We start from the raw sequence: 24864 nt of genomic DNA on the forward strand, positions 1-24864 counted from the left end.
AATGCCGTCAATTTGTCTTGGAAGTTATTTTAATGACTTTGGCGAATGTTGTCAACAATTTCGAATTGTTGCGGTTACCTTTTACGGTAAAAAAAAAAACAACAAAAAAACAATGAGAATCGTTAGAGAATTGTATTTTTTGAATTTTTCATTTGGCTTTTCACATACAATTTCCGTCATTTATTGCTCAATTAAATTGTACGATTGCGGTTTGCATTTGCAATTTGCATCTTGGGACGGGGCGAGGTGCGGCTATTGAGTTAGTCAGAGGCAATCGGCCGATCTACGGTCATTCGCTGGGTTATATATGCATACACATATGCATATATATATATATATATATTAGCACTGTTATGTTTTATGCGGGTCTCAAGTGCAACTCATGACCCTGACGTTGCGTCAAGTTGTTGCCGTAAAGTCGTTGATTTGTTGACTTATCTGAATGTAACTGTGCTTGTAGGGTATCTGTAGGGTATATCGTGCGCATATTGCATATATAGGGCTTCCAAATGGATGCATCTGGAAGGGAGTCCAAAGGTGGAGAATTGTTTTCGCTTTTCTAAGCAAGATTAATTGCTTTGCCTGAGTTTGAGGTTTTAATAATAATTGGTATAATTGATTCTGGCATGCTTACAAGCATTTCGCACACTTGAAAACAGTGTGCAGCAACGATTGAATATCTAAAATTAAGCTGATCGTTAACTGTATTGAAAAGCTTACTGCCTAAACTCTGAAGTGTTCAAAAGATTGAAGACTCATTTACAGCTTCTCATCGTCGCTTATCTAGGATTAGGATTAGGACTTGGATAGAGGAGCTTTTTGAGTTGATCGGGTATTTATGAGAAAGCTTTAAGTAAAATGTAATACTTATAATATATTTAAGGGCGGAGCTTTCTTAGTTGCTTAAGTTTAAATCTGGGAGCTTTAAGTAACGTTTAACGTTTCTGAATTGTTTGGATAAATATCCCCAAGCTTAACGCTGGAGAGCTTTAAGTGCACTTTAAAGATTTTACTATATTTGTAGGGGGGAGCTTTCTGATTTGCTCGGGTATGTCAAAGTCGTGCTTAAGCGAACTTTTAGAACTTGTAGTTGCTTAATTTGTGTGCTTTGCTGTTGTTCCATCTTCAACTCCCCGTTTCCCCTGTCTCTGCCTTTGCCTGCTGTCTGTTGTCAACTTTGTTGCTCGTGCTTTTTTTTTGTCATGTCGCGTTCACCCGGTGCGCATTCGATTAGCACCTCGTTTTGTTTTGTTTTCTGTATTTGTTTTGCTGTTTGTTCTCTCTGTTGTCTTTTGCTGTTGTCCAGCTGATGTTTTGCATTGCGGTTCATCGCATTCTGGCGTCAGTTTTGCATTACAAATGTCCCGTTGCTGTTGCCCATTGTTGTTTTGATTATCTTGGCTTTAATTTGTGCAACTGTTTTCCGTTCTCTGTTTTCCCATCCCTCCCTTTCCCCACCTTTCTGTTTCTGTTTCGGTTTCGTTTTCTGTTTCTGTTTCCATTGTGACTTGGGCAATTGTCGGAGCTGTTGATATAACACTTAGATACCAGGCGCAACGACAATGCATTTGTTTGGTTCTCTTAAAACGTGACCGTTATTAGCACTGATTTGTTTTTGAATAACAGAAAACTTGTTTTAATTTCTGCTTTTTTTTTTGAGTATTTTTGCATTGCAAATAAAGCTGAATTGCTGCATGAAATGGGAACTGGGATCTGAGATATTGCAATACAGTTCTTCGTGAGAAATGTGTTAAAATTTGTCAAGCTTTTTTTAAATAAATGATAATGAAATACAATTAGTAAAAATGAAGATAACATTTGATTTTGCCATTCCTTACAGTACCTTATTCGTAAACGTTAAAAGTTTAAAAATATTTAATTATTCCATAATGAAGCATTTGTCTCTAACGAGAGACTTACGCAAGAACCTTTTAAGAACGAGATATATGAAAGAACCGCTTGCTTAATTATTTTTGAATTCCTCTTTAAGCTGCGTCCTTAAACGTTTTGAGGAAGACTTCAAAGGAAGACCGCATTTTAATTTTGCACTCTTTTTAGTGCTTTTAGCTTACTTTATTTTCAAGTCAAAGGGAAAGATTTCTTTCTTGTACTTCTTAGGACACATTTCTCTCTTATACTTTTTTAGATAGACATGGAGAAAACTGCTTAAAGACATACGTTAAATGAAGAGTTTCCCGAGAGTACATTGAATTTTTACAATTCTTGTCCTTATTCTTTAACTAATGAGGCTAAACTGAAGGAGGCATTTAAAACGCACTATTGCTGTCTGTTTCTCAACCCTTTCATTAAAAAAAAATTGCATTCGTCAACCGATTGATACAAGTTTGTTCACATAAGTTCATTGAGCTAAATCAATTCAGTTTCGTTTTCGCTTTGAGTAGGAACCCAGTCAACCCGCAGTTATCGTGTCTCTTTCTATCTATCTAAATATGCAAAGAGGGAAGCAAATTGCAGCCAAAAACCTAATTGAATCAAATATGAGCGCCAATCAAGAGCAAAAGATTTTCCCACATATAGCGAAAATTACACAGTCGCAGCTAACGATTGGCGCACGTTGCCTTTCAATGTGTATTTTATATTTAATGGACCAAAAAGACGATGATGTTGATGGGAATGGAAATGATGAAATATGATGGCAACAATTTGTAAAGCTATTTTCAAAATTAGAAATATGTACGCTTGCTAGTACAGAAGATATATACATATAAAGAAAAAGAGTGCATTCAGTTCTTCTCATTCTTTTTTGTGTCATTTCCTTAACCGACTGCAGGCATATGATGCATTGATTTTCATTAAAATAGGTGACGTATGCGTAATATTTGCTCAAGTCAAAGATATTTAGAATGTTTCTCTATATTTGCACACAATTTGTTTATGTTTCACGTGCCTGGTTTTTTTGAGCATGAGAAGTTCTGTTCTTTTGTTCTGTCTGGCTTCGTGTCTGGCCGCACACATCAGCTATGTCGTTAGTCTTTGTCTGTCATTATATAGAGCACACAGATATACATGGTGAATATTTATGTATTGTATACTTTCTGCATTCAATTGGTGTTGCGCGTGTGCTGCCCCAGCAACGTTCCACCTGGTAACATATTTAGCATGTTTACCTCTTGCTCTGTTAACTGTGGGTAAAACAACTTTATCAGAGAGTTAGTAAAAGCTAATGTTAAGCTGATGTTAATGTTAATGTACTGTTAATGTTAATGTTCATGTTCATGTTCATGTTAATGTTAATGTTAATGTTAATGTTAATGTTAATGTTAACACAATTATTTTATTAAAACTTGTTAGCTTGAGCTTCTAGGATATATTTGCTGGGCGCAAAAGTCTTGTCGTTAATTTTATTTTTAAAGACTACAAACATAACGATAGTTCGATTCTCGGATGTGTCATGTTGTGTTATTGGCGGCCAATTGCCAATTGTGTGTGACTAATGGCGAACGCTTTGGACCGGCGGCTGTGAAGCTGCTAATTGCTTAAATCAATCGGGCCAATTTTTCATAGAGCAACAGCCAAAGGCAGATACCCGATAGTAAGTGCCCGGGCATCGTAGCACACATTTTGAAACTGTAGTCTATACTCTATATATACATATATATATATATACTATATATGGCTTCAATGGGTGCCCCAGTGCCAACAACGTGCAAGCAGTTTCGTTTATTGTCCGATTCTCTGATGATTCGGTTCATGGCATTTAACACAGCTGCTTTTGTTTTGGGGCTCTAAAGATCTGTCGAAATCTGGCTGCAATTCGCAATTTGCAATATTTTCTGAAAAAGTACTGCAAACAAAGTAAAATCATATTACAAGAAGAGTGCTCTAGGCGGGCGTGCCCGACTGGGATATACCCTTAACCCAGCGACGAGTTGCCTTTGCCAAAATAAGAAATAAATCAATATATTAATGGAAAGAGATATAAAAATTAATACAAAATTCGTTCTTCGCATGGTATACAAGAATTTATACACATGTGGTTAGACTTACCCCCAGAAATCCATATAGACTTGTGCTCAAATTTCCCATACTCATAACTCGTTCACAACACAGCCAATTTTCACGAGGTTTGACCCTTTCTTCACGGTGATATCTGGGATTTAATCAAATTTGTACCCTCGAATATAGCTGTGAGTCCATATTTCTTATTCTCCTACATTTTCTGACTGTTGCATACATTTGCACAAAACCCATCTACCCCATTTAGCCTGGTTTTAGGGAAGCAGTGCCGCGATATTTGAACACACCTTCGACAAGTTGAAACAATTGAATTCTGGGAATTACCAAATATTGCATTTATTTATGATTGTTTTTATAGGCACATTAAAAATGTGGAAATTCCTATTTGGATTTGCCACTTTGTTAATTTACAAATATTATCTTATATATGAGAAATGGGATACAAAGGGAAATTGTGGAATTTTCAACATTTTTTCCAAGTTCTTCTCCTCTGTCAAGCAACTTTTTCTTATTGGAAATGCATTTTCAGTGGGAAATTGTTTAACCAGTCTGTCGATAAAACATTGCACTTACTCACAATATTTCCGGGTTCGATGCCAGCTTATGACAGCTGGGCTTAGTTGAATGTCTTAAGAATAAATAAATATTGAATACTTAAGTAAAACATGCATGCATATGATTATAAATCCATTTGGTGCTTTACTCAGATTCCAGTTAAGAGCTTATTTCCAATATGCTTCGAAATAGCCTCAAATAGGGCGAGAGTATACAAGGGCATTACATGGGGGGCGGGGTGGGGAGCTAAGCACGGCGAGAATAGGTTTTAATTAGCACCTCAGCGTCGGCGGCGGGGCCAAGTGTGAAGGCAAACAGCAAGAACAAGAAGAAGATGAAGCAGAACAAGAAAAAGCAAAGACAAAAACAAAGCAACTGCAAGCTGTTTACAAACAACTGTTTATACCCTGTACACCTATACCAGGCAACGGGCATTATAGTTTTGAGCAAATGCATGTGACAGGCAAGAGGAAGCAGCTCCGACTCCATAAATGAGATCTTTATGCACAAGCGACTCGCATTAGTCATAAATGTCTGTATAAACTTAATCTAGTTTTATTTTATTATATATTATATAGAGATCTGCGCGCAGTACAGGGTATCTTCTTGGCGGTCACTCATTAATAAAACACTTCTCTTTTTTGGCCTATGGGCATTGGGCAATTGAAAAGCGCAGACGTTGCGGCTGGGAGATTGCAAATTTGCCTTCCCCTTCAATTTAGACTTTGGACCCGTTAGCTGCCAAAAAGACAGCCCACAGAGTTCAGCAAGAGAAGGGGAATTTATCTGGTACAGGAGGGCGGGGGCGGGAGGGCAATATGCAAGAAAGAACCATATTACAACGTTTGAGCAAAGCTGGAACAGCGCACGCCATGCTGGGAGAGCGCTCTCCCACATTGACTCTCCCCACACTAAACTCTCAGGGCATAGAGCAGCAGCAGCAGCATTAGTAACGTCGACGGCAGCAGCTGTGCTGGCAGAGACAGCGTCGATCAGTCAACGCTGAGAGCTCGTCGCGTGCAGTTCGTTTCCGCAGTGTGTCTGTACGCTTTTGCCGAAAGTTAAAACGAAAGCAACCGTCGTCGCCCTCGCGCACGCTGGGAACATCATAATCATGCTGATAATGATGATCTGATCCAGCGGCTGATCGTGTGTCGAGCGTGTGTATGTGTGTCTGTGTTAACTGCGGCAAAGGCAGTCAGCAAATATCAAAAGCAGCAACAACAAAGAAATTCAAAAATTGTGAAACGAACTTTTGTACCTGCCAGCCCAAAAGGTAAACCCACAAAAAAATATAAAGAAGAAAAAGAGCAAAGTGCAAAAAAGAAGCAGCAGAATTTACCAATACCCCCTCCCTCACCCACACGCTGCTCAGTTTACGCGCGCGCCTCTATGTGTGTGAAGCAAGTAAAAAAAAAAAGTATTTCTTTTTATGGGTTATTGTAGAAATGTTGTTGTTCAAGTGCTTTGGCGGCTGAAACAAAACAAAAAAACGCGCAGCAGCAGCAGCAGCAGCGGCGACCGCTGAGTTTGCTTAATAAATGTTGTTGTTTTTTAAATTTCCACTAAAAATAATAATGGAATAAAACGCTAACTTGGCCGTTTCGTGATTAATATTCATAATTTTCTAAGGCATGCGAAAAGAGCAGCAAAAGAAGTCAAGAAATTAAATATATGTACGTGTGTGTGTGTGTGCGCTTCGTCTTCTACTACTTCTGCTATTGCCGTCTCTGTCTCAAGCACGCTTTAATTTATTATAGCAGCGACAGTTTTTTGTTTGTGTTTGAGTTCCCCTCTCCCACCAATCCGAAAAAACAAAAACAAAACGCACAAAACAAAACGCGAAATTTTCAAACGAAAGTCGCGACGCGTCGAGTCGGTCAAATATAACTGAAATATCAATACATATATGCACACATATACATACACACATATATATATGATTATACTTGTATTAATACCGAGTCTCTAAGCACTCGCATCTGTGTATTTAAATGTGATTTCAATCGGCGCTAAAACAAAGGCAACAAATATCAAATATTATTAATATTTTCTAACCGAGTTTGTGTGTGTAAAAGCAAGCTTAACTAACTAATTAATCTTCAATGTAAGTATAATCAGTTTTGAATGAATCTAATTGCAAAGCAAATCAAAGTCAATTGAAACTTTAAACAATTTTCACCTTATGGAAATAAGTAGAAAAAGAAAACAGCTCTGGATTATATGAACAACTGTTTCTTAACAATGTTGTTCAGCATAATTTTTATGCTGGTGCATTTTTTTTCATTCTTCATTTTTGCTTTTACACATTTTCTTAGTTCATTTTGCGTCTGCCAAAAGTTTTGTTTATATTTTGACGTCTCTTTTTGCTCCAATTTCTTACCCTTCGCTTTCGGTCTTTTCTGCTTTGTGGTATATGCGAGTGACCGCTTGAGACTGTTCAAAGTTTTGCACTCTTCTTCTGCTTCGTCGTCGTCTGCTTCTTCTTCTTTTTCTGCCGTTGGTCGCATAACGGTGCATGTGGGCAGTTAGCTTGAGGCTTATACGAGTTTATTCCAGTTGAATATGGGGCTACATACGCTCAATGAGATAAGACATTCAGATACAGATACTTCAGACAGCAGCAGAGCGGCAGCAGCACTTGAAGTTTATGGCCAACCCCTCTTCTAACCTCTCCTCCTCTTGTCCAACCCGCTCATCCATTACCTTTGCTACGTGTCTCAGCTAAATTGTAAAATCAGCTTTTATGGCCTGTTTTTTGTTTTTGTGCTCCACACAAAACTGAATGACACGTTGTTGCCTTGGCGCATCAGCTTAGTTTACAGTTAGTTCATGTTAACGGTACCCCCAAGGAAATTGGCCTGTCATCGGTGTGTGTTAACCGGATACACCGTAAAAAAAAAAGTATTGGCTTGCCTTTAATTAAGAATAAAATCATTTTTGCTTTCTATAAGAACAATTTAGAAGCATTAACTCGACATTTTGAGACCCTTGACAGGCACTCAATTACTTTTTTTATTCCATTTTAAAATGGATTTTTTTGAACAGTGTAAACCCACCAAAAGAAAAAAAAAAAAAAAACTTCTAAAGTACTGAGAAACTTACGTTAACGAATTGCAACCGTAAAAAATAAAGCTGCTCAAAGCTAAAATGCAGTGCAAACACACACAGTTACAGCCATAAGTATGCACCCCAAATACAAATAACTCGTGCATTGACTTCCCCATTTTGAACATATCGACAAATACTTAGGTGTTACGAGTGTGGCACTACATAGAGTCTCTGTCGCACTTCCTGCTCGATATCGATCACGCAAAAGGTTCTCCGGTTTGACATTTACTTTTCAGCACTTGATCAAATTCCAGGTGCTTAAAACGTGACTCGCCTGCTAACTGGCTAATTAAATTAACTGTATTATCAAGCGAGTTTATTTTTTATCCGTTTGCACATAGAATTTTTATGTTTATTAATATTATTATTGTTGTTGGTAGCACAAGTTGCCGCTAATTAGCTAGCTTTGGCCGTTTTTATGGAACTACTCGAGTGCTCGTCTTATTATGTGGGCGGAGTGCGAACAGATATCATCTAAGTGCCTGCCTACCTGTTCGTCTATCCACCTGCCTGTCTTTCTGTTTGGCCTTTGTTTTTTTTTTTTTTTTGCCTGCCTGCCAGCTGAGGTTAGATAATTTTGACATTTTATGTGGCACAGCCACAGATAAGTGAAGGGTTTTTACGCCTTTGACATTTATTTCGGTAGTAAAAACTCAAGTCTTACTCTCCAAGACCCAAAAACAATTATGTTTAAGATAAGAAAGTGTGACTTGTAGCAAAATATAGCTTACAATTCTATTAAGTTAAGTATTTGAAAGAACTAAAAACTTAAAAATATGCAACTTGTTTGCGAGTGTAAACTAATTCAGTTGCTTGCCAAAAGCACTCTTGAACTGGCTCAGAAATAACATTCGATGCTTGTTCAAAGAACCAGTTCTATGCAGAAATAACTCTCTATGTTTGCTCAATGAATCAGTTCCTTTCTACACACTTTCTAGCCCAGGAACTAGTTTAAAACAACGACCGCAAACTCGTTCTACTAATCCAATGTCAAAGCAGCTAAATGAGCTTTCAAATTAAAGAATGGCATGAAATTCAACGTTGTTAAAGGAACTAGTTTCAGTTCTTAGTGCAATTTTGTAAACATAAGAACGGAACCAGTTCAGTTTTCTTCCGAAAACACTTAGAGAATGGTAAAATTTAAGAGTGGAACCATTACTGGTTCATTTGTTCAGAAAGTCTATACGCTTCAGAATCAGTTCCTTATTAGGAATGAACTAGATGATATTAGCAGTACAATCAGTTTGATTGTAGATTGGCTTGCGAACTGGTTTAAATTCTTAATAATAAAATGCTTTATTAACTCTCAATTATGTAGCTCTCCCTTAAGTATTGGAACCAGCTCTCGATTTGCTTTTACAAATCAAAAATAAGTGTATTCAATAGAATTTCAGCATTGAACTAGTTCACAGGCAGCGCAAACTTGTTGAGAATTAGTATACACCGGCATTTTCAGGCTTTGATTGGATCTAATTATGACACTTTGAGTTAAGTTCTGCAAATGCCACAAAAACTGTGTCCGAAACTAGTTTTAAGTCAGCTTCAATAAATTGGAGAGTTAATCAGTTCCGCTTGCAACGTTTACGGCTCAAATGAATCAAGGCGACAGGTGCAAAGCATTTCTTATCGGCAGGTACGCGTTTCCTGCATTTAGCGGAAATAACCAGAAATAACTTTGAATTTTGCAATAACTTCTGACGTCAGACGAAAAGGTTGCCAGATGTTAAGACGTCAGACTTTTAAAGGGGAACAACTGCGTCAGCCGAACGCCGACGTCATGAACGCATACATTAACATTTGCGTGGCACTGTTAATGAAGCGTTACCAATTGAGACTCCGGCCAGAGATATCGCTAAGTGAAGTTGGCCAACTGATCCGGCCATGAATCATGCGCATCATTAACAGGTGTGCCAACAGCTTGGCGTTGACAATTTAGGGAAAACACTTGAACGCGAATGCGAACGCGAACTGGCAGTCGAAGTCGAAGCCCAACAATTGATCCAGTCAATCAGCATATTTGTGTTAATTCGTGATACGCGTGGCTTTTAACACACAGTCTACGGAACCTCACCTGGAAACTGATGACTGGCAGCCTTTTATTTGCTGTTGCCACTGAAAGTGTGTAAAAAGTAAGGGTATATTGCCCTTATATAAATATATATTAGGCGTGGGGAATCACCTTCGAATAATAGAGACTCATTGAGTTAAAGACTGAGAATTGTGCGATTCGCAAACATCGATTAGTCTTTCAGATTTTCCCAAAATCCATAAATATCGCTTGTAGGATAAGCGTATCTTTGGGCATGGATCATATTGAGCAGATGGTTGTATCTTCTTCTTCTTCTGTAAGATTGAATGTCTTTTAAGTTGTAAGAAATCTTCTGCTATTTACAAACAAAGTCGATAGATATCCCTCCGGCTCTTTTGGCGTAGATTAAAAGAGTTTCACTTATTCGATTCATTTCCTTTTATAACCTGAAAATCTGTAAAGAGAAAAGGTATATTGCTGTTGCTGTTATTGCGAATCTTAAATACGATAAGATTTATAGTCTTTAAATATGGAATGAAGTTTTTGCTATATCCCAATATCGATAACTCTTGCAGTCTTCTAAAAATCGATCAATTTCGATAAGCTTCTATTGTTACAATCGTATATTTTGGGCATGAATCAAGAATATTTCGCCTATTCCATACCCTTCCCCTTCTCTTGAGGTATACTCTCGATATTATAAAAATCTTATAACTATATAGGAATAAACACAAAAGCCATTTAAGACTGCAAGCTATAGGGGGCATCATCCAGTCGAGCAGTATCTACCATAGCACTTCTCTTTGTTGGCCTTTCCCATCTCTCGCAGACACAAACACACTCACACAGGCATTTTATCAGCGCCAGCAAATCTGCGCAAACAACAAATATTTACCAAGCTTATAGATATAATATTGTATATAAAGCAGAGTATATGCCCACTCGTATATCTTATCTATTGTGACATGCATGTCAGCATTTTGAACGACGCACTAACCGCAATACCACACAATTTATACACAATCCCATTCACATTCACATTCACATTCACAATCCCATTCACATTCACATTTAGTCGCTCCCGTGGACTCCCAAATATGAGTTTTCGCTCGACCAGGGTTGCCATTAGGCATGCAGCAAGTGTTGCCAACGCCGCCCACATCAAGGCGACAATAACTGAAAACAATATTTATTATACATGCTCAACTTTAAATTTTATGTGCCAAATAATTACCAAAAGCGAATATTATTTGGTGCTAGGCAAAACGAATCGTGTATGCTCTGCACTGTGTATACTCTATATGCTCTGTAAATTTTAAAATTATATACTTATATACAGATTGTGTTTGTGAAAAACAAACTAATCGAGCTTTTCACGCATATTCCACATTTCTGGGTGGAATTTTCAAATATGGGAAAATTTAAATATCGGAAATTAACAAAATTTAAGTATGTCTTAAATGGCTTTCTTTTTATTGTGTTGAAGTGTGAAAATGAGTTTCAACTGCAACAAAAGTCTCGTACAATATATTTTCACTCAAATTCCACCTTTTAAGGCGTATTTCATTTGATTTTTACCCTTTGTGTTTGCCTGATTTTGCTTTTAAAACATTCATCCCAACACTTTTCAGCACGTGACAAGCTCGACGTCCATTTCACAACATCTTTCCCATTTTTATAGGGTATATATATCGAGCATTAAAATGCCAGTCATGAAATGCGCATATTTCGGCTGATTGATTTGTTGTGCTCGACTGTCGCCTTGGCCAAGCGACTCTTCTCCGTGCTTCTCACTTCCCTCTCCACAACCTCCCCCGCTGTCTTCTACGCCCACTAGCCAGGTCTCACCTATATTTTGTGTGTCGAAGCCGAGTGTTTATCCATCGTCAGCTGCTGTTTGACTTGTGCGTTCACAAGTTGCGAATCGCAACAATTGCAACAATCATATTTATTTTTTTTTTTTCCAATCTCGTGGTCTTTTCTCTGTACGTGTTTAGCTATTGTTGTGTTGATTATTATTGTTATGATTACGCATTTTATTGCCGCTCTTCTATTTTTTTTTTTAATAATTTTTTTTATTTTTTTGGCCTTTTAGCATGTACAAAATGATCAACATTGCGTGATACGCATCGCGCCTGTTATAAATTATTAATTTGTTGTAGCTTAAAAAAATGTTTATTTTTTATTGTTAATGTGAAATTGAAATTGTGGCTGCGATAATGTGCTTGCGTTTTTTTCCCCTTCATGTGGTTATCTTTGTCGCATTTCATCAACTTTTTGACATTTTTAATTGACTGAGTTTTTTGTTTTTATCAAAATGATTGAAAGGCGCAAAAGTTGCTTGATTTGTTATGAAGTATCCGATTAAAGAGATTGATTATTGGGTAGAAATATCAATCGAAATATATATAAGAACTAGACAGATTGTTGATCAACGGAAGCGGAAACTTGTAGAAACTTTTGACCTAAAAGTGGCCAAAAATTTTTGTCAGCGTCAGGATGCATGCCGACATGATGTCATGGGCCCTCTGCGAGCGAGAGGTTGCTGGTTCAAATCATGAGTTGGCATCTGCCTGTTGCAGCTGATGCAGTTTTTCACGTGCATTTTTAACATACACTTAAACCAGACAATGCCGGGTAATATGCTTTAGAAATCTGTCTGGACACAGTATATTAAATTATATTAATTATATATATGTTTTATGTTACCTTTTTATTATCTAAGAGCTTAAGAGCCAAATTATTTTTATGTTTGTTTACACAATTGGCAAGAAATATATACCTCAATGTGGGCCTTATGAATAGAGAGCATTATTTGCATTTATTTTATTAATTAAGTCTAGCTTAAATAGAAATCGTTATTAATTAAATCAAATCTATCTATCTAGAAATTAATATTCATTAAATCAAATCTGATTTAAACAAAGTTCCAGTTAGCATTAATTGAAACAAACACACACACACACATTTACGCTCAAACCTGTTGCATGTGTGTAAGTGTGTGTGTTTATCTACTATCTGTTCACTATCTACCAATTATACACTCGACAATATGCAGTTATCTAATGTACACGATTTGCGGTTAAGAATCTAATTCCTCTCAGCCCCTTTTCTTTCCACTGTGGCATTTTCCTACCTCTTTCTATAACCTGAATCCATACAAAAGGGGTACAAAGGGTATGATGATTGTTTGCGAATGTATGTAACAGGCGGAAGCAGGCATCTTCCTAAAGTATATATATATTCTTGATCAGCGTCAATAGCCGAGTCCATCTAGACATGTCCGTCTGTCTATCCGTCCTTCTGATCTCTCCGTCTCTCAATCTCTCCTTATGTACGTACGCTTGGATCTGAGAACCTTTAAAAGCCAGAGACTTGAGAAGCTTTTGAACGTATGTTCTTCGAATGGTCGCCCAGTACGAGTTTATCGATAATCGATAACTTGTTCTCGTTTCAAAGCAAACGATAAAAATCGTTATCGAAATCCTGTTTTTTTAGTCTTTAAGTATCTTTCATTTGATGGCTACCGTCTTAACCCTTTAGTAAGAAAAGAAGGTGCAGGGTATCGCTAGTTGGGCACTCCCCACTCGAGTCCTCTTGTTTCGTTTTTTTTTTAATTTAAATGTTATTGCTTATCGTTTTCCTTTACTCGCATCTGCCAATTGCAATTTGTTTGTTATTGTCTTGGGGCATTGTGCAGCAACTAATTGCATTCAATGTGCGCAGTTTTAATAATCATTGTCCGACCGATTCCCCACATATATGCACACACACTCATATATATTTATATGCATATATATATATATGTATACATATATAGGGTAGATTTAGCCAGGCCCAACTCGCCTGCCCTCTGGCTATGATAATAGTCGACATTTTGATCGACACATTCGACATTTTGGCGCCGCAATAAATAATTTCTGAAAAGAAACAATTACAACAACAACAACAACAACAATAACAATAATAATAATATTAATAATAGTAATAATTAGACTGCAAAGGCGACACATGTGTCGACTTTTTGCACAGTTTCGTATTTATTTAATTACAAACTAGTTTTTGTTGCATTTGTTTTTCGCCTTATCAAAAAATTGCAATCAAAACGTGCAGCAAAAGGGCAATTAACAGGTTGAACTCTTTTTGCTTATATACACTCACAGAGAGTACATTAATATTGTTGGGCAATGTGTGAGCTCTCTATATGGACATATTTATACACTTGTTTGGCCTGAGTCCATTGAAATATATCTTTTGTTGATATTAATAGCAAAGAGACTGCGGGAGATTGAGAAAGAAAGGGAGAGATAGACGATAGAGAAAGAGAGAGAGAGAGGGACGGCAGACAGGCAATGATATAAAGAGAGTGACAGAGAGAGAGAGAGAGAAAGAACATAATATTTTTTCCTGATTTTTTCCTCAATCTTTTCTTCGCTTTTAATTAGTTTCTTTTGATCATGTTTAATAGAATGAGTATTAATTTACATTTTAAGTAAATTAAAAAGATTTAAAATTATAAAAATATGTAAAATAATATTAATTCTCCTTGTCGTTTGCCAGCAAGTGTATACAAAGTGCGGCATATTTGAGCAATAGTTTTTCTTGATTTTTTTTTGCTTCTATTTTTTTTCCTTTGCTTCTAATTAGTTTCTTTGAATTAAGTTTAATTGAATTCGGCTGCGTTGCTTTGTTGTAAGTGTTTCTTCATGTTTACTCTTGCGCCTGCTTCGTGTCTCTTTCCTCTCTTTTTTATTAATATTATTTTTTTGTTGTTGTTTTTGCAAGCGCCGCCGCCGGCAACAACAAAATCTAAGCGCAATCTGTGCCCCTCGCCAAGTTGGCCCAGTTCATTGACTTTTCCGCGCGTTTGAGGGGCACAATTTGACTTTGAGTGGACATCGATTGAAATGCGCGCGCAACAAATGTCAGATAAAAAAACTCAAATAAAAAAAAGTATATATATATATATATGTATTTGTTGTCAAGGTCGTTGGCGCGCCTGATAAGGGGCGGCCAATGAAGAAGAGGAAGCAGCGCGTCGCTGATAAGAAAGGCAGCTGCAAGAGAGCGCGTTTTTCCTACAAATTCTTGCACAGAATCAACTCTATATATTGCGCTGCCATATCGGCAGATACACACATATATATATATATATATCACTCTCGCACTCTATCTATATATTGTCTCGATTCGCCTTTCATTTGTAGTTTTCATTCAATAAAACATTTCATTCAACAATGCGCCGTACAAATATTTATTCTGGCATTTTATTGTATTGTTTTTGCTTTTTAATCATGACGCATGCCACCGAAAGACGCATGTCGTAGAGATTGTTAGATTGACATACCCATATATATATATATATATACAAAATATCATTCTAGAAGTCTGCTATGTGAATCATGACATTTGTGAGAAACTCTTAGCTGTGAATAGGTTTTTCTCCAGAAAGAGCCTCAAGTGTTTTTGATGAATGAAATGAACAGGAAGTTTTCCGTTTTGATAGTGTAATGTCTCAGTCGGCGCTATGCATGAGAATTTTTTAATGAATAAAGTAATCTGGGCAATATTTAGCTTAAGACAAATTTGAAGATAATATTAAGGAGCTATTATTATGTAGTCTAAGCTAAATCTGGGTTTAAAGATGCACAAGTGGAACGTTATTATTACTTTCAATTGAAATTTGTTGCAGTATTTGAACCAGCGACCTCTCGCTAGCCAGTTCAACGCTCAGACATATACTAACTTTGACCAACTGTTTTGAACTAGATGAAGCTCGCAGCTCTTTTAAATTTAAAATCAATTCGGACAAATTCTTTTGCAAACATATGTATTTCAATCTCCAAAAGTATTTTTCAATATTATATACACTAACTAAAATAATAAGCTCAAAATGAAAGCAAACTTTTCACAAAAACGAAAAAAAAGGAACCATCCCAGACTTTGGATTCAAAGTTCGTTAAAGCCAACTCTGCACATTGGCCTAATGATGTTTTGTCTGGCTTCATTAATCAGCGCTGTCATTCATGATTTTGCATTTGGATATTTTGTTGTTGTTTTTTGCTGACGGTTGTGCTTTGGCATTTTTGGCGGATATGAACACAAAAGATTTGGCCAAGTTTTCTAAAAACCCATTGCATAAGGCCAAATATGAGGGCGATCGAGCAGTTAATTAAGCAATCTTTATTAATGTGATTAATAATTTGTTAATAATTATTATTTATTTAACAACATTTTGTAGATATCGGCTTTAAGGAAACTATATAGAAATGGCCTCTTCGCCCAACCAAGCTGCGCCTCCGGTTCTATGGCGCGCTCGCCGCAAGATTGGTAAGTTCCAGTTCCAGTTCCAGTTCACGTTCTATTACTAGTTCCAGTTACAGTTCCAGTTCAAATCTAGGCATATTTAAGTAGTTTTTAAGCGACAATTTATCAATTTGACATTTATCCATTTGACATTATTCATGAGCTGCCAATTTAATGACTGGCTCGCAACAACAGCTCGTCCTGCGTCCTGCGTTCTGCGTCCTGCGTGTTCGGTCAAAGTTCACTGGCATCCGACATGTTTTGTTCTCTAATTCGCAGCACGCTTAGGCGTTCATTATCCCAGCATTGTTTCAGTTTAGTGCACAAGCTGGTTATCAGCGACGATTGACTCTTAAACGGCGCCCTTTTTCGATACCCTCTAGCCATAAAGGATGCCCGAAAGGGGTAACTGATGGAAGCTTGGCAGCAAATAGAGAAAATAGAGAAAGAAGATTCCAAAAGGAGGTCAAAAATAAACAGAAAATAAAAAATGGGGGCATCAAAAAGTGGTTTTTGAAGAAAAGCTTCGCAGAAAAGCGGTTTTTAGAAAAGAGGGTTTAAAGATATTTATTAGAAAAGTTATTGGCTAAAGTAATAAAATGAAAAAAAGTGCTTTAGTCGGGCGTGTTCAACTAGCAGATACCCTAAATCTTGCTCTACCAACACAAATTGTAGCACGCACTGGGGATATGGAGGGTAGGCATAAAATGAAGAATAATTGATTTGTTAATAATATTTTAAAATCTACATGTCAAATTTGGCGACTTTAGCTATTAAAACGTACGAGATTTGCTCAAAAAATAAGTTTTAGATATCGATTCTAATCGATTGCCTAGAAACGGGATAAATTATCGATTATCGAAAGCAAACTCGTGCTGCGCGGGCACTAGAAGGATCTGCGTTCCAAAGCTCAAGTCTCTGGCTCTTATAGGTTCTGAGATCCTTGCATTTAAACAAACAGGGGGGGCAGACGGATGGACGGACGGACACGACTAGATCGACTCGGCTAATAACAGGGTATCGGCCAGTCGATAATGCCAAACGCACAAATTTCTGATTGTTATTTCTTGCTGTCATTTGCGTGACCAGATAAAATATTAATGAGCACTCGCTGAATTTTAATGTCGCTTAACTTGAATAAAGATGGGCTTAAGTTAGTGGGTTGATTTAGTGCTTGGCCCACAGCAAAGTGGCCAAAAGAATACATTTTGCTGTCATGTAAAGTTGGCAATAAATTGTTGAATTTAACGCGCGTAAAAGGTGCCCAGTTCTTGGCCAACAAAAGGGCTAAAAACCTGTTGCCTGGGCTTTAATAATGTAAGACTATTTCAAGAGAGTTTTTGTTTTTGGTGTCTTGTGTGCGGCAACAATGCCTGCTGCTTGCCATAAATTGTGGCCAAAACTTGACTGCATTTTAATTAGATAGATTTTTGTGCGTCGGGCCATAAAATGTGCATAAAACGTCTGAAAAGTTGCGAAAACTGTGAAAATGCTTTTGGGCCAATCAATAGAGAAATGAAGCTGCCTTAAAAAAGCAATTGGGCCAACAGAAGCAGCGGCAGCAAGTCAAGTGATTTGCTGCAGCCCCCTCAAACTATAAGCCAAAGTGGAAGGGAAGGGGTGTAGTGGGGAGGGGGTGGGGGGGACACTCAAAAGTTGTGCGCAACAATCACATAAAGTTTTAATTAATTTCAAACAAGCGTAAACAAAACCGAAACAAACACAACTAAAACATGGCTAAAACCGAACTTTATGGCCAATTTGTGTGGCCATGGAAAGCGTGAAGAGTACAGTGAAGCGCGGCTCAAGTGGCCAAATGCGTGCCGCACGCTCTGTCAACACGCCTGGCCGCTCTGCCAGCGGAAGCGGCGCTGTCACGTTTCTTCAAGCTGTTGCCAGCATTTCCGTTTCCGACTCACGCACACACGCACACACGCACACAAAGCGTCGAGAGTGAGACCAGCCAAAACAAATGTTGCCGGCAAATTGGCATTGAGCAAAAGCAGCAGCAGCAAAAATAAAAAAAAAAGCGAAATAAATAAATACAAAACTGGCGGGCACTCAATAAATAAACTTCACTCAAAGCGCATATCGTAAGCTTGCCAAGCTTTTCGTGCTTGCTTTTGCAAACACACAGAAAGCTATCGAAAAGCTTGCAACAGCTGGCTGCGTTTTTTTTTTTTTTTTTTTTTTTTGAGCGCTTTTTATTGCTTTTGCACTCAAACTCAAAAGCCGGTTTTTGTTTTGCGCTCAGTTTTTGTTGTTGCTTGCATACAACAAATTTCTTTGGCGTTCATTTTCCAAGCCAAAGCTGCTGCCGCTGCTGCTGCTGTTGTTGTTGTTGTTGGCTGGCTTACTAACGGTGCATTGGTGCGCTTTGAGTCATGTTTGACAAAATAAATACACATATAAATGAAATAACATGACAACACACAATAACAACTAAAACAGCTGCTCAGCTGTTGTCTGTTCTTTGAGAACATGTTTGATATTGAATTATAAGCAAACTCTATGCTGGTCCTTTAAAAGTTCAAAGAAAACTTGCTAGGTGAATATGAATATTCGTAAAGATAAGTTGGGTTATTTTATAGGTAGTCACTCGTATTCCGCTTAACTTATCAAATAAAAGAGAATTTGATTTCTCATAATCGAATGCGTCAGTCGTCCATTTTATAGTGCAAATACATTCAATATTCTATTATTAATTTATGTATATATTAATTTCCACATATTTTCCGTATTCGTTTTTTTTTTTTGACTTTCTGGCAACTTGTTGGCCATTGTCCAGGCTCACCGTTAGTTCATAAAGCTGCCAGATTGCAGGCAGACAAAAATGTGCTTATTTACGATTCACAATTTACGATTTACGAAGACTTATTGGCCTCTCTATCTGCAGTCAGAGAGCGGCAATCAATTACGGCCATGGCCACAACAACAACAACAACAACAGCAACTGTTGCCCATTTCCCAGGTCACACACACACACAGATACAATTTAGCGACTGATAAGAAATCTGGAAACACCAAAGCAGAATTAACGCTATCAACTGTAAATTGTGAATGCGAATGCAATTGAAAAGGCGAGCAAATCTACAAAAGACAACAAACTACACACACACACACACGCGCGCTTGAGGAATGCGATTAAGCTAAAGAGAGCGCACGCGATAGACGCTAAGAGAGCGCTGCGTGGCAACTGAGCGGAGCGCAGCTGAAGTTCATTAATCGCTCGCACGAATGTAAATAATACGCAAAGTCACAAAGCCAGCCAACAACAGCAAAAAAGCGCTCAATGTTCTTTTGAGCGTTTTGCTTTGTTTATTTTAGGCGAATTCGCCGCGCCGCGTCGAGTCGCGTCGCGTCGAGCAGCGCAGCTCTGCCGTCGCCTTTGCCTTTGCCGTTGCCGTTGCCGTTGCTTTGACTCTGCGGCTGGCACCGCAATTTTGAGCGCAACTCGTTTTTAGTATCTCACAGATATTCGACGTGTTTGGTTGGCGCGACAGCAAAAGCGGCCCGAAAAATAAAAGTGAATTGAAATAATATTAAAACAAAATAAAAATAAAAAAAAGGCAACAATTGAGAACGCAACTAAATTCAATTAAAAACAACACATAAATTCAATCAAATCTCTTTCGGGCAGAGTTTTGCAGTGTAGCTGCTAAATAAAATACAAGATATATTATCAAAAAGTATCTGCAAGATGCGCGCGTCGTTTTCAGTTTTGTCTGCCTTCTCGTTTCGTTCTGCGCTGAAGCGAATCAAAAATAAATAAAAAATAAAAAAAAAAAACGCAAACTAAAACGTAAGCGATCAACGGTCGCGTGCTCATTCTGCTTCTTTCCCCAATCATTCTGTGTGTGCGTGTGTGTATGTGTGTGTAAAGAGGTGTGAAAATATCTACAAATCTATGTATCTTCGCAGCGGCAAGTAATCAAATAATAGGCGCAAAATTATGCACAACGAAGAAAAGAAGAAAATATTCGGCAAGCCGCTAAAAATAAATGCAAATAGCGAATAGAGTGAGAGCAAGTGCAAAAAATAAAACAAAAAAAATAAAAATAAAAGAGAGTGTCCAAAGCAGAATGCAATAGTGAGTTTGAGTTGAAGTCGGAGTGCAATTGTTGCGAGTCGCAAGCTCGGCTCTGCGCGCTCTTCTACGCCTTTTTTTTTTACAGCTGATCAGCAGCTGCCAATTGAATTCGCCGTCTTTTGTATCATCCTCGCGCAGCGTTGCCAGCTAGTTTTTTTAATTGTCGCTCACTCAAAGACTTATCTCGCATTCTTTTATGTTTTTATTATTAATTGTGTCTTTTATTTTGCGTGCCCAAAAAAAAAACAAAAAAAAAACAAGTGTCGTAACTCAATTGCGTGCAATATTATTTAATGCATTATATATAATTTATAAGTCTGCTGCCGATTAACACAAAATTGTTGCCTTTCCAATTGTTGTTGTTTATGTTTATTTGTGGTGCGGCGCATAACATAATTTAGTACCAAGTGCGTCGTTTTTTAAGGTATCTTTTTGATGTTGTATGCGAGAGAGAGAGAGAGAGAGAGAGGGGCAGAGAGAGAGAGAGCGCGCGCAAGGTTGACAAAGAGTGGGTGTGCTTAGCAGTGACAGAGAGAGAGCGAGAGAGGGCGCTGCTTGAGGGCGAGAGAGTGCGCAACACGCAAACGATAAGCTGCCAACGCACTGCTGCCCCCGCCCCCCCCCCTCCCTCTCTTGGCTCAACACTTCCGCCCACAAAATGCTAGCAGAGACAGGTGTGCGCGGGGGGGTGCGGCTCGGTGCGTTGTTCAGTTTCGCTTTGTTGTTCTTCATGTTGCTGCTCTTTTATCCAAAGAGCCCAACACACACACACACACACACACACACACGCACACACGCACACACTCGCACACTTTGGCAGCGTTGTGTGGGCGCGTGCGTGTCTGTGTGTGTATTTTACATGCTTGTAACGGAAATGATTTTGTCGCACCTTTGCACGCTCCTTGGCTGCCGCTGCTGCTGCTGCGCCCTCTTCTTCTACCTCTTCATCTTCTGCTGCTTCCAAATTTCCGTTGTTTCGCCTCCTCTGGCAGGAGCTTATTTTTTTTGAGAGCGTCTCTTTGGAATGAAATTGTATAAGATTGTCTTGGCGTATAAGTGTGAATACTTACGGGTAGAAGATACCTTTAGTATGCTAAATATTTAAAAGAAATGCAGTTAGTTTTCTCTCTCTCTCTCTCTCTCTCTCTCTCTCTCTCTCTCTCTTTCCCTTTTTCTCAGTTTTGAAAATAAAATAAATAGCAATTAACATCTAATTATCAGATATTAAATTGAAAATAATAATATCCAGCAGGTACTCAAAATTCTGAAAATGTATAAGAGTCAATGAAATAAAGAGAGAGAGATAGAGAGAGAGAGCGCGCAGAAAGAGCTTTAAGATACTTGATCTAAAACTAAGTTAGAACTGGTGTAAATATATTGAAAAACCTTTAAAAATAGAAAACTGGTAGAAAATATTAAAAGTCATCATTTGGAGTATTAAATATCACGGAATTACATTTTCCCAAACAGTTTTTGTTAGCTATTCACGGCAATTATCGGACAAGTTGACACCTCTATGCATATTCCGTCTAGCCCTGTGTATCGAACCAGTTAGCGTTTGGCCAGTCTGAAACCCAGATAGACCCAAGTAGTGGCTGGCCTTTAGGTAAGGCTGGGCGATAAGGTATATTTCTAACTGTCATTTCTGGCTGGCGCACACGACTTGCTGTTTGTGATTGTCATTATCTCGAGGAATTACCATTGTTATCCAGCTAAATCTAGACATTACTCACGGAACAGGCACTATCAGCCTATTATAATATGTATGTATGTTTCTTTATAGATGCTGATAAGTTTTGCGTTTTCTTTATGTTAGTTTTAGTCAAATCATACAAAAAAAATATATATATATACATGAAAAGAATTTAATGCCGTCACTTGGCCAAAATAGCCATTGGCCATGGGTGGGTTATAGCCAAGATAAAGGCGTGGTGAAATTTCTGCTCGGGTCAGTCAGGTGAGCAAAAGTCAAGTTTTTTGATAGCTAAATCCATGACAAAATATCATTTTATGGGCTGTTTGAAACTCGTGTATTATAATTTTTAAAAGTTAGCAGAGATTAGATTTAGTTTGTGGCTGTCTGGCTCGATTTGACAGTTTAAACAGGTGGCAACTCTTTAATAATGGGATTAAAGAGGTGGAAAATTTATTATAAAATAAAATACAAAGAGAAAAGGTTTATTTTCCCTAACGATTTAGCTTAGTTCAAAGTTCTTTTTGATTAACGATTTACTCGAAATTCGGCTCCAAAAGTTTCCAACTGAGTTTATTTTACAAATTTTTATCCAAGACTATTTTTCGGTTCTTCGATTATTATTTTCTTTATTGATTTAGTGGAAATGTTGCTCCAGCTTAGTTAAAAGTAGCTCATATTGAATCTCTCTATTATTTTTCTTCAAGAATTTGTAACTTGTTTTTTTTTTTTTGATGTAGCTAGTATATTTTTTATCAATTTAGTCGAAATGAGACCCTTTTTAGTTTTAAGCTTAGTTTCTATGGAGATGGATGAGATAGATGGAAAGATGACTGCGGAACTAGTTCTTTTTTTTCTTACCTTCCAGTTCCTTCTGTTGATTTTGCAGTGCGAATAACTATTGGACTTAAAGCACTCTCCTACTCTCTCTTTCTCGCTCGCTCCCTCTCTTTGTATCTTATTCCCGCTCTGTTCTTCTCTTATTCCCGCTCTCTTCTCTTATTCTAGTTTTTAAGTGCCTTTATGGCCCCATTGGGGCCATAGACCCAGACCCGGCCGTACCATTTCAGAGACAAACTCACACCGTAAAAGTGCAGCTGTAATAGTCGCGGGGCAGGTGATCAAGGTGTGAAGAGGTGAGGCGGTGTGTCTTTAATATGCCACACAATACAAAGATATTGCAAAAGATCTGCGAGTTGATTGCCTGGCAACATACATATATGGTAATTACAGCTGGATTATTATTGTGCGCCTTAAACAGAAGGTGCTTCGAGCCAGCGGCTACCTGTGGACAGGTGGCGGAGAGGGGAGCGGGCAGTGGCAGGGGCAGCTGAGATGGAACTGTGAGGTATTCTTCCTGTTTTTGAGTGGGTTTTTTTTTTTTTTTTGTTTTGTTTTAGCTTTGACACAACTTGTTTGGCTCGTTTATGTGGGTTAACAGTTCTTGGGCAAATACCCAAAGTTGAGCTAACCCAGCTCCAGCCTCTCTTCCTCTCTCTCTCTCTATCTCGCTCTCTCTTCAAATTTCTCTTGACGTCAAAGCTCTTTTTATTTTGTTTTTGAATGGGTTGGGAATCTTTGCCATTATCATTATGATAACCAAGTATCATATGATTATTTCTATTTTCTATTATTTGTTTACTATTTTTGTGAATTGAGGTTTCTGCGTTCTATGTTTAGAATTTTGTCCAAATCTTTGAACTTTACTTTGATGCGGTTGTCAACATTGTTTGACACCTTTTGTTTGTGTTATTTGTGCCATTTTTTTTGTTTTGTTTTGTTTTGTTTCCTTAACATTGGCCGAACGAACAGCTGTTGGCTTTTTTCGGCTGGCACGTGTCAACATTTCATTTATTTATTGTTTTTGCTTTTAATTTGCATTTTGTTTATGGTACAAAGCGTTCACGAGTTGCGAACAAAGACATCTTGTTGCAAAAACTTGTTCCATCAGCCAAAACAAATGCATTGCAAACAAATTATTTATTTAAATTAAAAGCAGCTTAAATATCTCACAAAATTCTGTCGTCGATCATAAAAGGCGATTTGATGTGCACAAAAAATTCATTAGAACATCATAAATTGTTTGGAATTTATGCGCTGCGCACATAAAATTCACATTAATGTTGCCTAATTAACTTTTCGAAAGTATGATTTATGGCACGACTCTTGAAATTGATATATCTCAGGATCTTCAAGAGCTAGCACTACGAAAATTGGTATATGCCTTTAAAGGGCTTTAAGATTTGAGTAAAACTAGGGAAGTTTAATGAGCGATCGACAGAAATGCTAGGAAACCAATCTCTTGGAGCTCCTGTATCATATAGAATCATGTTCTTAAGTTTCCAAATGAAGTGGTTGCTAATATTGAAGGGTCAACCGCTTACAACTATAAAGATTTATATCTTAGGTTCAAAATTCATTAAATAATCATAAGCCACTAAAAGTCTCAGGATCTTTACCAATTATTTAGCTTAAATTTAGTACCTAGCTTATGAGAGCCCTCTTTGGGCAGAAAAATAACAAAGATTAGTTTAGCGATCACAGTTTAAGCTTAGAACCCTATATTTTAAGAACGAAACCTTCCAAAATCCATGCTAATTGGCGCATTTACTTTTATTGTGTAGACAAATGTTGTTTCAAAGTGGAGAAAGTCAGCATATATGTTTATATGGGATATATTGAAAACCCAAATCTTTTGCTATATTCCTATAGATCTATCTATATATATATATATATATATATATATATATAAAAATCCACACGAATGCTAAAAAAGCCAAATTTCTTAAGTAAATCAATTTGAATGAAATTTTCTTTCAGGTACAAATACACAAATTCTATTTTATTTATGTCTCTCATCTGATACAATCATATGATGTGTGCCCCCCCTTCCCCTCCAACTCTCGACCAAAATTTTATCCCAGCCTCAGTCAGCTGCTGGCAAAATTTCAACATTGCTTTTTATCTTACACAATTATTAGCATATAAAATATATAAAATATTGCCCGACTTTTGAGCTACATACACACACACACACACACACACACACATGTATGTATTATATATCTGGATAGACAGTTCGATGGCCCAAGGTTGGCCCGT

General features: G+C 37.6%; 1 protein-coding gene across 3 annotated transcripts in view; it reads left to right on the forward strand.

Annotated features, from left to right (window-relative positions):
* Pde11 (Phosphodiesterase 11) overlaps nucleotides 1-24864 on the forward strand; it is a 91449-nt gene that overhangs the window by 31486 nt on the left and 35099 nt on the right. For 2 of the 3 annotated variants that reach the window (XM_032438647.2, XM_015173099.3), the window contains exons 1-2: nucleotides 5530-6640; nucleotides 15915-16003. In XM_032438647.2, the coding sequence (XP_032294538.1) occupies nucleotides 15943-16003 (61 nt within the window). In that variant the 5' untranslated portion in view covers nucleotides 5530-6640; nucleotides 15915-15942. Of the gene's footprint in view, nucleotides 1-5529; nucleotides 6641-15914; nucleotides 16004-24864 lie in introns of those variants that run through there. The other variant, XM_070209407.1, reaches the window with a different exon arrangement.

This window comes from Drosophila virilis, chromosome 4, assembly GCF_030788295.1.
Source record: "Drosophila virilis strain 15010-1051.87 chromosome 4, Dvir_AGI_RSII-ME, whole genome shotgun sequence".
Lineage (NCBI taxonomy): Eukaryota > Metazoa > Arthropoda > Insecta > Diptera > Drosophilidae > Drosophila > Drosophila virilis.